Genomic DNA, 12,058 nt, shown 5'->3' on the forward strand with positions numbered 1-12,058 from the left:
TACAGTCTCCCTTCTACAAACCATTCAAATTAACAAAATTGCATTTGTATAGCCTATGGATTCTTCATCAAGAAATTAATTCAGCAGCCACACAGGCAACGGAAAGGGAAGTTTATGAAGGAAATCCCTTCCCTTTCCCTCACCCCTTCATAGGGGCGATGTGGCATTCCCTCTGGGAACATACTGCGTGAGCACACAGAACAGCGTGGAGGAACGGTATGTGAAGGATGTTTGGGATACTTGAGGAATATTCAGGATACTTGTTTGTTATAGCCAAGCTATAATTGGTCAAAGGCTGGAATCTCCAAAGTGTAACAGATATCCCTTTTCAGGTTGTATGTGTTCATTTTTGATGTATTTTTTGTCAGGGCTGAGCTAGTCAGGCACAGCTTAACCAAAAAACACCCCCAAACAAACAAAAAACAAAACAAAGCAAACGACCAACCAAACACACACACACAAAACCAATAACAACAACAACAAACCCAAAACCAACAAAAAACAAAAGAAAAAAACCCCACAAACAAACAACAGCAACAACAAAAAAAAGACAAACCCAAAAACCACAAAGAAACACAGCCAGCCAAAAGCTGACAGCTTCAGAAGTCTGAGAACATTTGTATGGCATATTAGGAAGTGTCCTGAGTGCTCTCAGATCTACAGAAAACAAAACAAAAAGGACTTAATAGGGAAAGCCTATTAAGTCTTATTAACACTTATTTGCATAATAGCAGCAATACTGTACAAGAGATTACATGCTACAGGTTACATGCCATTACTTTGAATCTTGTAATTGGAGAAAATTCTGAAAATAAATGCCTACCTGCAAGGGGTTTGAGCTGAAGCCAGTCAGCATCTGGTCTGTTATTTAATTTGTGATCAGAAAGTTTCCTTCCAATTGGTGATTCTTCAGTCTGTTTTTTCTTGCACCATTTCTGCTTACTCTGCAAGAGGTAACAGATAACATCTGGTTTGTAAAAGGACATAAATGGAAATAAAAGAAACTGAAATGTTGTCCAAAAAATCTTTTCAAAATAGACTAGTTACTCTCTCTCAATAATCTTTGTAAGGCTCAGCAATGGTATTTACCCCAGTGGAAATTCTTAGCTACCTAACACAGAATCTCACCCACTTGCACAGATGATATTTTACTTCAGTACCAGAGTACATTGTGACAAGGATTGCTCTAACAGCCTAGAAACAAGTGTACATAGAGTTATGTAATTTGCTTATCTTGTTCAAGAAAGCAAGCATGAAGCAAGAACAGCTCCTCTGCTTTGCTCAACTTTAAGTTTTATACTCCTATAACCTCCTTGGATTTCCCTTCAGAGAAAAGCCTGCTACTTTCCTATCAGCAGTCCATACAACAGAGATCTCAGATTTGCCAAAGCAGCCTAGGAGATATAATTATTTAATTAATCTCAAAGAAGATATGCCCAGAGTGACAGCTTTTATCTCTTTATCAGAAGATCTAAGAAGCGCCTCCTCCAACACAGAAAATCTTTCACTGCCTGTCCAGCAAGTCTGATGTGAAACAGAGATCTTTAATTTTTTCCACGCTCATTTTGAGAGAAGCAGCTATAGTTTCACTGAAATAATTTTCTCCTCAAAGTTGAATGATGGAGACAAAAGTTAAAAGTGTATTTATAACTACTGTTGAAAGAATATGGTTCTTTGGTGGTTTGAATTTCTACCCACCGTCACATTCCCCCTGAGGCACTCGCTCTCCTTTTGTACCACCATCACGAACACAGCATGCTCCCAGCCCTAAAAATCCAATCGTTTTCAGGGAAACAAGTAAAAATTTGATTGGCAATTTATAGAAAGTAGGAGATCTTTAAATTTTGGTATTTTTGCATGGAAAAACTGAATACCTCTGTTACACTGGCATCTTGTAAATTGTCTGACAATTGTCTGGCTCTATTACCAGTTCTTTCTTACATACTGCCTTTCGTATTTTTGCAAAAAGATCACAATGCTTTAGAGAAAGAGCCATAATCTCTTTTGCTTAGATCTACCTCCAAATATATCTGGCCAAAAAGCTGCAGTCTTCCCCATCAGATTTCTACTTTGACTTCCCATATTACCTTGTTAAGAAAAGCAACGTCTTCTAGAAAAGGATTTCCTCACATAAAATGAAACAGAATGCAGAGCAGCAGCACTTGTTCATGTAAACAGAAAACCGAATCATCGCACAGACAATTCCTCAATGCTCAGGTAACACGTTTTAAAATAACACGCAATTTTAGTGCATACCTTTTGTTTATTGTAATGCTTGTACATTCTTATACAATGTTCAATGATGAACAAAAGATAAATGCCTCCAAGTGCCACAAGACCTTTCAGCACTGGATCATTTTCTTCTAGAAAGCCTTCAGTCCGTACTCCATGTCCATGGGCATGTCGATGAGAATGCCTGTGTTCATGAACATGGCCGTGGCCATGGTGGTGACTGTGGTTGTGGCCTCCATGTGACTGTAATGAGAGAAAATATTAGCACAGCATGACCTGGTGTAATCAGGAGACTGAAACGGCTCCGAGCTCAGACGACAAAATACGTAACCTTGACAGAAAAGTGGCATAAAAGACTTTAAAAACTGGGTTGGGGGTTGTTTTTGTTTTTTTGTGGTTGTGTGTTTGTTTTGGTTTTGTTTTAATACACACACACATTTTGATCTGAAATATAAACTTTCAAAAAAAAAAAAAGTGACCAAAAATTTGTATTAAAATTTACACAAGGAAACACTAGTCTTTCTGCTAAAAGAATGAAGGTAACAAAATTTTAGAAAACATTTCGCTTTCTAAGAATTACAGTATACCATCACAAATTAAAAACTGGTTACCTTCCCAGGAACCTGGACAATTTCTTGATTCAGTAAATTAGAGGCTACTTTCTCCCCAAAAGCTAGTAACCAGGAAGGCTAATGCCCCTGAAGTACTTTTAGGTGGTACTGATACACTAGTATCAGTAGACAAGAGACAGTAATATTGCTAAATTTAAAATACTCTTGTTGGTCTCATTAGGCATTCTAAAATACTGCAATAGAAGTTAAACTATGACTACACAACTACTCTGTTTTTTTGAAACACACGTTTCCCTTTTGTTAACAGAAAGTCTCAAACACTGTTTCAGGATGTCCCTCATAGACAAGTCAATCTACATCTGCACCAGTGAACATTTATTTGTTGACACTTGTCAAACAATTCGTCAAAAATTCTACATACAGTTACAATTAAGAAGAAAAGGTCAGGAAACAATACTTACATGTGGCAACAGATGGAGTAGTGCATCTCCACTCATTGTTCCTACAGCCAGAGCTACCAAGAAAGTTAGAAGAAATTTGAAGCACCACTGGTTAATGATGGGAATCAAGATCACACCTAGCAAGGAAAGCAGGCTAATGACGGTGATAGAGATGATACCACAAAACCAGGCTGTGGGGAGAAATGAATACAGAAAGGTTGTCAGAACAATACTTGTAAAATTTTTTAACTCTGATTAATGACTTTCAACTATTTCTTAAGAAACTGGTGACTTTCCCTAAACCTAAGTTGTCTAATTATTCATTCAAAAGCTGTTGAGAAATATGAAGGCGGTACTGAAGCCCACAGCAAAAAAATACACAGGCTTATTCACAGTACAGTACAATATAGCGAAAGACATCAGAAGATAATCAGCTAAAAAGAGCCCAGCAATTCTTCCTGATTTTAAGTTCCAGGCTTAGCTTTGTAGCCCTTAATGAAACACAAAAAGCAAAAGATTTCACATTGGAACAAAACCATCTCTGCTACTTAAGTTACTAGGGCTCTATAAACACTAACTCATCTTTAACATTTGGTTTTAAACACAATCCTGATGCAAAATTTAACAGGAACCAATATTTCTCCTCCTTTGTGAGGAGTAACATGTTCAGTTAGGCACTGTTCTCTTCGCCTGGTGCTTTGAAACATACATTTTTATTTAAGGGAAGTAACACTCAACCTTTGGCAGAGGAACTTTAAAAACCAAATGTTTAATAAGAGCTTGAAGAGCTGAAAGCAACTTGCTACCAATAAAAAGCTGTATTTATTTTTTTCTGAGAACCGCTATTATTGTCATTAAAAGAAAAAGTGATAGTGGGGTATGGTACACTCAACGTAATCCTGTTAATTAGGGAAAATGTGCAAATTTCTATATGACATGGAACAGGAGGAATTGCACAAGAAACAAATCCTATAATCAAAGCAGCATGGCTCTTGTAGTCAGCATCTCACCCTACGAAAGTATTTTTTCTTGTACTTTTTCAAGTCATCAGTTATGCTAAGACTTAAAAACTGTTGGGTTCTCTTTCTTCTCTCTCTCTGCTTTTCTATCATGTCTCTTGTTTCTTCCTATCACAGAAATTTCAAAGAACAGTAAGAAAAATGATTTAATTCCAGCAGTACAGTTCAAAAGGTTAACAGTCCCAAAGACAGAACAGTTGGAGCTCCCATTTACAAACATTAACTGTTTGGGCTGAGATGTTTCATGAGCATGATTTCCTCAATCTGAATTTTTTTTTTTTAAGTTTCAGCCTAAATGCTTCAGATTTTTCCATTTTTTTTTCCCCAGCTTCATTCTTAATAAAAAATGTCTACACAGTACACCAAATTTAATGGAAGTTAACGACTCCCGATCTAAAATCATTAGGATCTCCATACTTTGATGCATGGTCTGACTTCACTTACATCTATGAATGTCCCCTCATTTTTGATCAAGTGGGGAAAACATCCTGGGAAATGGGGGAAGAGAAGAAGAGAGAAGGAATGAACATGTTGCAGCTGCTTAATTAATTTTATAATTTTGCAGTCAAATGTTAAAGAATTCTATCTGTAACAAAAATGCTACAGATCAGATTTGATCTTTGCCATTAAAATTGTGGCTGCTGCAGGCCTGGTCTGGTTCAACAGCAAAACTTACAACATCTGCTGTTTTAAATTTTATTTTGGTATATTCATTCTTACAAAATCTGTAGCTGTCATTCCACAACAGTGCAGAAAAGGAAACAATCCAATTCAAATGCAAAGGGTACAAGAGCACATCCACCAGGAGAAGCTGATTAGGAAACGCTTTAGAAAGTATGCAGCATACACCGTAATGTATATTGATACAGAGAGGAAAACAAAGCTGGTGAAAAGGCAAAGACTGCCACCAGATGAGGAACTAGCAGAACTAAAAACTGGAGGCTGGAAAATGGGAATACAAAAGTAAGTCTAGAGTGGAAGCAGGACCCTGCTGAGCAAAATACTGCTGCTACACAGCCTTGACTCATCTCCAGAGAACTTCTGTTACGGGCTCTGGATTAACAGGCTCTGCTGAAAAAAAGAGCTTACACCAACTTGTAATTCAATACAGAACCACGCATGCATGCACAAATAGCCCAAATAAAAATTACACAGACATTTTGGCAGGACATTGGCTCTTCAATCTGGACACAGACGTTATGATGTTAAGTGCCAGGTTAAACGACCAACAGCCTTACATGGAAAAAAATGGAAAGGAGGTTATGCGAACTGGCTTAAGTTTCATATATCATAGCATAGATTTGGCAAACGCATCTCTGAAGAGCTTACATACTCTTCTGAATGATATAGTATCTAAACATGGCACGATGATTAAGATGAGGCACGTAAGAATTAGAATATGGAAAACCGTGCATCCCTCAGATCTTGGTCATTGCCTTCTGTTTCCATTTAAACTGTTAAAAAATTATATGGAACCAAAATTATCAGAAAAAAAATATATTATATACAAAAGCTGTGCACGACTCCACAGTTACATATATGTACACACACTCCTCATACAAAAATGACTACTAAGCAATCCTTATGACAAAATTTTGATACAAAATTTTATTGATGGATTTCATTCAACTGTAGTGGAATGAAATGGAAGTGGAACTGATATGCAATATTTGAACACTGCAAAAGCTCTTAAATTATAAAAGATCTTGGTGTATTAATATTACACTCCTAGGGATACTGTATAAAGCTTGGTCAAGGAGGTGAAGTTATTATGCACTGGCTTATAAAGTATTTCTGTGGAAAACAACCAAGAGGGAGATGACAACAATTTCTTCAGTAAGGAACCTCTGTTCAGACAGTGGGTAGCAACCAAAAGACAGCTCCTCGCACTGGATTTGGACAGCTATCTCTAAATTAAAACAGACTAAGAGTGTAGTAAGGTGACTCCTTGGAAGTCTGAGAAGGGTTAGGTACCTGCAAGCTGTAACAAGAAAACAAGCAAACAGAAAGGCTCCACTGAAGTAAAGCCTTCCAGGGCTTCCTGGTGAGTTCCAGGGAACACTGGCATCTGCACAGGCAGATTTATAAGATATATGGGATCTCAAATACTTTTAATCAACAGCTCTAAGTGTTCTCCATCTTTAAGAAAAAATGCTCACTGTATCACTTTTATTAGCTTGATTCATAGTAGGGTGCACCTTTCCTTTTAAGTTAAATTGTTGAGGAGCCCTCAAGGAGAACAACGCCACCTCTTCCAACAGGTACACTGCAAAAGCTCGGTTCTATGCATAAGCCCTTGAAAATCCTCTATTAGAAGATGTTACAGGACTATCTGCAAATTACAGGAAGAAAACTGAACATGTCTTCATAAGCTTTTGGTCATCAGTTAGTTAAATGACTGTTGTAGAAAATTGCACTATCAGAACTACCGGAAACCTTATGGGTTAGTAGCAATTAATAGAAGCAGCACTTGTCTATTAAGTTTTTTTGAAAGTTTTAATTAAAACTAAAGAAACCCACAGAAAGCTGGTGTTTAAAAATGCCTGCATCCTCCTAACTTTGGCAAATATTTGTATCTAAAATGGTTTACATTTGCTTGGGTAAGCACACGTTTTCATTTTAGCAGAATCCTACAACCTGCAGGTTAAGTTACTCTATGACTGCCATTTGTCCTACATCTTCCACAACCCCTATACTTCTGTTAAGATTTGTTATTTTGTGATTCAATTCCTTACTTAAGAAGGGAAAATTACTATTACATCCACTCAAGTCTCACTGACATCAATACAACAGAATACAGGAAATTTTTATAAAGAATGATTTATTATAATCTAATCAAATTGACCTGCTTTAGAGGTTACTGTTTGTTTTCAGAGCCAAATCAGTAAATTAAACCCCAATTTTTTACAATTAACTGGCAAATGCATTATTTATACTCAAGATATCAGATGCCATAAACATGCTAAAAGTACACAGTAAGCTTCACTAATTCTGCAAATTAAGTCTCTTAAAATGTTAAAGTTCTTCAAGCTGAGTTATTCATCAACTCCCTTACTCATTACAGAGAAAGAAAATGCATTCTTTTAAAAAGAAGCACTCATCTGTAGAAGCTTTCTAATTAAACTGGTTCAAATCATGTGCAACATGACAGTTTTGTACATGGTTTCAACATTTTAATTGGCAGAAAATCCCTAGAGCTGCTCTACAAATCCTCTCGGTAATAAGGCAGGGTCAACTCTTGCTACAGTGAGACTACCCCACCAAACAATTTGCTCCCATATAGAACACACAGTATATTCGCTTTACAGCAATGTTGGAACAGTTAACAAGACAGTAGCTGTGTCACTATAGGAGATTTATGCACAAGTTAATTATTTTAATGACTCCAGCACTGTTAAGAAAGACTACCAGCAATGTGTCCTCTCCAACAGCTACTAACATCTATGAGAATGTAGTTACTTCAAGCTTTATGTCCAACAATGCTAGTAAGCACCTATGGACTAACCAATATTCCCAATATTTTTATTTTCAAAACATGGACATTGTATCCAAGATTTTTTAATTATAATATTTCACTGCAGCTAAACATCTGTTCACAGTTCCATTATAATTTATGAAAGACAGCAGTAGTAAACATATTTTAAAAGCACACTCAGTTATGAAATCATAACAATGGATGCTGCCTTTAAAAGAGTAAAAATATTTCTAGCTTAGAACTACAGTAAGAAGAAAAAAAGGTCTACAGATTTTCACTCAAGGCACACACACTTCAAAAAAATTAAAATTGCCAACAGAGGATTTTGACTGAATACTTCTCATATGCTTAAGAGAGGACTAGTATGGAATAATTGACATTGGAAGTCAGAAAAGGGAACTGTTTTCAGGAACGGCAATTTAAATGCTGTTGCATCTTGCTTAAGTTTTTGTATTTAAGTTCACAAAAAATTCTGGATGTCAGTTCTAGAAATTTGCCTCACATCTAGAATATAAAAATGGTGAAATTATATCTTCCAGCGAATGAACTGTGAGGAAGGTGCTTTTCTCTATTTCTGAATGAACATATTCAGGCCAAATTTATTAAGAAAATTTGTGCCAAAGTAACACTGCAATTTTCCAACTTTGAGATAAACATATGGACCACCTCAGTCACACTAAGAGAAAAAGACATTTTAAGTGATGGAAATAATCCAAACTGTGTGTGGACTTGCTCATCCCTAGAGGTCCTTCTGTCTCCAAAGATTCTGCAACTTGCCTATGTTCCTACTACAAAAGAGTTCAACTTCTAAAGATATGTGAGAAGAATCCAGGCCAAAACGCCCGGGCCATAGGCCCAATGATAGGACATTAGGTCTCAATAATAGAAGACAACAAAATAAATAAAAATAAGCAAACATAAAATAAAAAGTGAAAATTATTAAAAAGGATAAAAAGGTACAAGAAAGGTAAGGATGCCCCCCTGAGCCAAGGTGACTTCAGAGAAGCTCTTATACCACCAAACAAGATGCTGTCTCCTGACTTAAAGGAGCATGTTGTCTCAGATTTCTTCTAATGAATATGTTAAATTCAACTATTTGTTTACTTCACACTTAATGCTAAGTTATATGATATTTCAAACTTTGAAGTTAATATTTACAATGCAAAATACTTTTATAGGCTTTGAATGTTGCACACCTACCTGATGCACCTGTTTTATCATTATGCTCAACTGATGAATTTTTACTTTTCATAAAATCTTCAAGCTCATCATAATGTACAATACAAAGCCTTCTCTCAATCTGGTACAGCAAAGCAGGACACATGTATATGAACAATTCAGGAGATATTGGAGAGCTGGTTTCCAGACCATAGTGCCGTAGCAGCTGGGTAACATTTAGGCACTGCAAGCAAATTGTACAAACAAATTAAATGTGAAAGCTACTAACTTCATTAAAAACTACAGTTATGGAAAATTTAGCATATGGTTCAAGAACACAAACAGAAAGTATAAACTCTGGCCCACAACATTCAACCAGTGCTAAAACATGTCTAAGCTGATGTAAGTGGTTTACGAGGGGAAAGAAACAGTAAAAATATCTGCACTACAAACTCAGAGACTCCAAACGCCTAAGTAATTTTTGATAAATATCAATGAATATGAGTTTCTATATTCTTTACCATTACACAGTACAAGCAATGAAGAGTGAGCAACAGGAAAGGAGTAGGAGAACACAAATCCAAACCAGGTTTTCTAACACTTTACCTACCAACCTTTTCGGTTTGGAGTTTCACTTTTTAATTCAGTTTAAAACCTCAAATGTGGCACTGACTCCCATCTTTTCCTATTCTAGTTTAAAACCACAATATCGAAATGTCCTGCTTCTGTAGTTAACTGTAATGGGCAAGGGAAAGTGTATTTATGGTCCTGGCAGAAATAACGGATGCTGAAGGGAGAAATGGAGGAGCTTACACCGAGCACAGTGCTACAGAAGTTACATCTATGCTGCTTGTCTCAGGACAAAGAAATTAGAAGCATATTGAAAAGATGCAGGTGTTTCTTTTAGGAAAGAGTCTCTGTGCAGTTTCCAAAAATGTTAATGATCTTAGAATCAGAAAGAAGTCCAAAAAGTGGCGGGAGTGGGGGAGAGCGGGGTGAAGTATTCATTAATATTGGGAAGGGAAAAAAACCCCACCTGTAAGCAGGGTATCTCAGCAAGCTTTAAGGATCTCCTTTATACAGATCAATAGGCAAGAACATAGATCTCTGAGGAAAGATCGGCAATGGGCAGGCAGAAATGAAAACTCCTAAACTCAAAACTGTGGCCATGATCTTGAGAGTTTTCACTCAACGACCTGTATCATGCAACGGTCACAGACATGCTGCTGTGTTATTTCTGGGTATGCAGCACCTTCAATTAGTATCTAACAAAAGCGAAAGTCAACTTACCGGTTCTCCATTTCATACTCACCTCTTCACGATCACGTTCATCCTCATTATGATCCTTACGACTACGTGTTGAAAAAATAGCATGTTTTCTTACATGAGGTTCCTCTCGCTTGCTGGTATGGTGGTGTCCATCCTCATTACCTAAACTGGACTCTTGATGTCCATGACTAGTAGAACGATCACTACTGTGTTCATGATGGTGTACATGCAAGTGAGATGCGTCATGTACATGATCATGTTTATGAACACGATTGTGATCACCTGGATTATGATCTGGGGCATAATTCTGTGCAGCAGCTTCTGAAGTGTCGCTGATCTTTTGCTTCTTCTTCTGTTTCCGTTGTTTTCTTTCTGGCTGATCCTGAGTTGTGTTTGTCTCTGTTGAAGGCTCATGGTTCTGTTCTTCATGTTCACTATGACCAACTGAATCATTACGAGAATGATGTGTACCATTACGGTCATGATGATGTAGACGAGGGTGGCGATGATGGTGATGGCGACTCTGGTCACGAATGTGTTTGCCATCATCTTTTACTGATGACACTACTGCGTCTCTCTCAGGTTCACATTTATGGTTTCTCTTTGCAGCCACACCAGTTGTGGTTTGGTTTTCTGGACCTGCATGGCTATGAGGATGGTTATGCGAGTGAGAATGCCTCCCTTCCTGTATTTCTAAAGCGTATAAGTGAGAAACATGATCATGGCCAATATCATCATGATTTATCATCACTACTTTTACCTCTCCTAAACCAAGGCTTATTAACAGTTTTTCCAGGCCAAAAAAAGATAATCTTCCATTTTCACCATAACGATCAAAAATCTTTTCGATGTAATGTTTTTGTTCATTTTCAGCTTCCAACGTTGAAAATTTACTCGGCACAGATTCTGTTCCTCCGTTATGGAAGTAGGATGCATTTGAGATCTGATAGTCATTATGGTAGTGTACACGTTCCTCATGAGGACCATGGTCATGTCCATCTTCATGGCAATGATTGCACTGATGAAAGATAAATGTCAGCAAGCAAATGATGCAAAATTTTGTGTGCATGTGTACCTTCATCTCTGTTTCCTACAAGAAACACAAGGGGAAGCACTTAGGTGTAAAAGCAACCTCAACATTGGTACTACATGAGTATCAGTCTGGTACCAACCGAGTGACTCTCAAATCTTCTTAAATATTGGTGTTAACAGGATAACAACTGCAGTATTTTTACTGCAGAAATTGTACTAATATACCTTTACTATCCAACAGTAAGATGGACTCTGTGTATTTTAGAGATGCAGTCTTACATACCATACTTACAGGAGGTAGTTACAAGAAAAAGATCAGCATTTACAGTCAGTCATAACATCTATGCTTATGATAGCCTATAATATTGAAAATCTCGTTAAAACACAAGCTGCAAAAGAATAAAAATTATTTAAAAATAATACTACTATTTTTTTTATTTATGGGGATGACAGGCAGATAAAACAGTCAAAAACCCACACAACATTTGTTCTTATGTGCTGCTAAAGTACCTCCACACTGCAAATATTCTATTTTGAGTGGTAATTAGGGATTTAAAAATTAGTTGTCATCATTAACCAACTTCATTGTATTGCTTAAATGTTCATATTTTTAGTGTTTTTTTACTTAGACGAGCTTACCAATTTCAAAGATCTACGTGGACATTAATTTTAAAATAAGGTTATATGCAAAATGTCTGTTTATGCAACTTGAAAAATACTGTTAATGCTGACACACTATCAAAGTAGTTAGTGCTGATTTACAGAAATTATATCATCTAGACAACATGGTTTGCTATTTAGCATTAAATGTAAGAAACTTACTATTCAACATCAGGTAATGAAGAGGACATCGCAGAGTAC

General features: G+C 36.8%; 1 protein-coding gene across 2 annotated transcripts in view; it reads right to left on the reverse strand.

Moving 5' to 3' along the window:
* SLC39A10 (solute carrier family 39 member 10) overlaps positions 1-12,058 on the reverse strand; it is a 59,536-nt gene that overhangs the window by 10,153 nt on the left and 37,325 nt on the right. For both annotated transcript variants that reach the window (XM_065638082.1, XM_065638081.1), the window contains exons 2-6: positions 10,209-11,255; positions 8,939-9,140; positions 3,266-3,435; positions 2,257-2,475; positions 824-944 (exon numbers count right to left, since the gene is read on the reverse strand). In XM_065638082.1, the coding sequence (XP_065494154.1) occupies positions 824-944; positions 2,257-2,475; positions 3,266-3,435; positions 8,939-9,140; positions 10,209-11,246 (1,750 nt within the window). In that variant the 5' untranslated portion in view covers positions 11,247-11,255. The remainder of the gene's footprint in view (positions 1-823; positions 945-2,256; positions 2,476-3,265; positions 3,436-8,938; positions 9,141-10,208; positions 11,256-12,058) is intronic.

Source organism: Caloenas nicobarica, chromosome 6 (assembly GCF_036013445.1).
Source record: "Caloenas nicobarica isolate bCalNic1 chromosome 6, bCalNic1.hap1, whole genome shotgun sequence".
In the NCBI taxonomy this organism is placed as follows: Eukaryota; Metazoa; Chordata; class Aves; order Columbiformes; family Columbidae; genus Caloenas; species Caloenas nicobarica.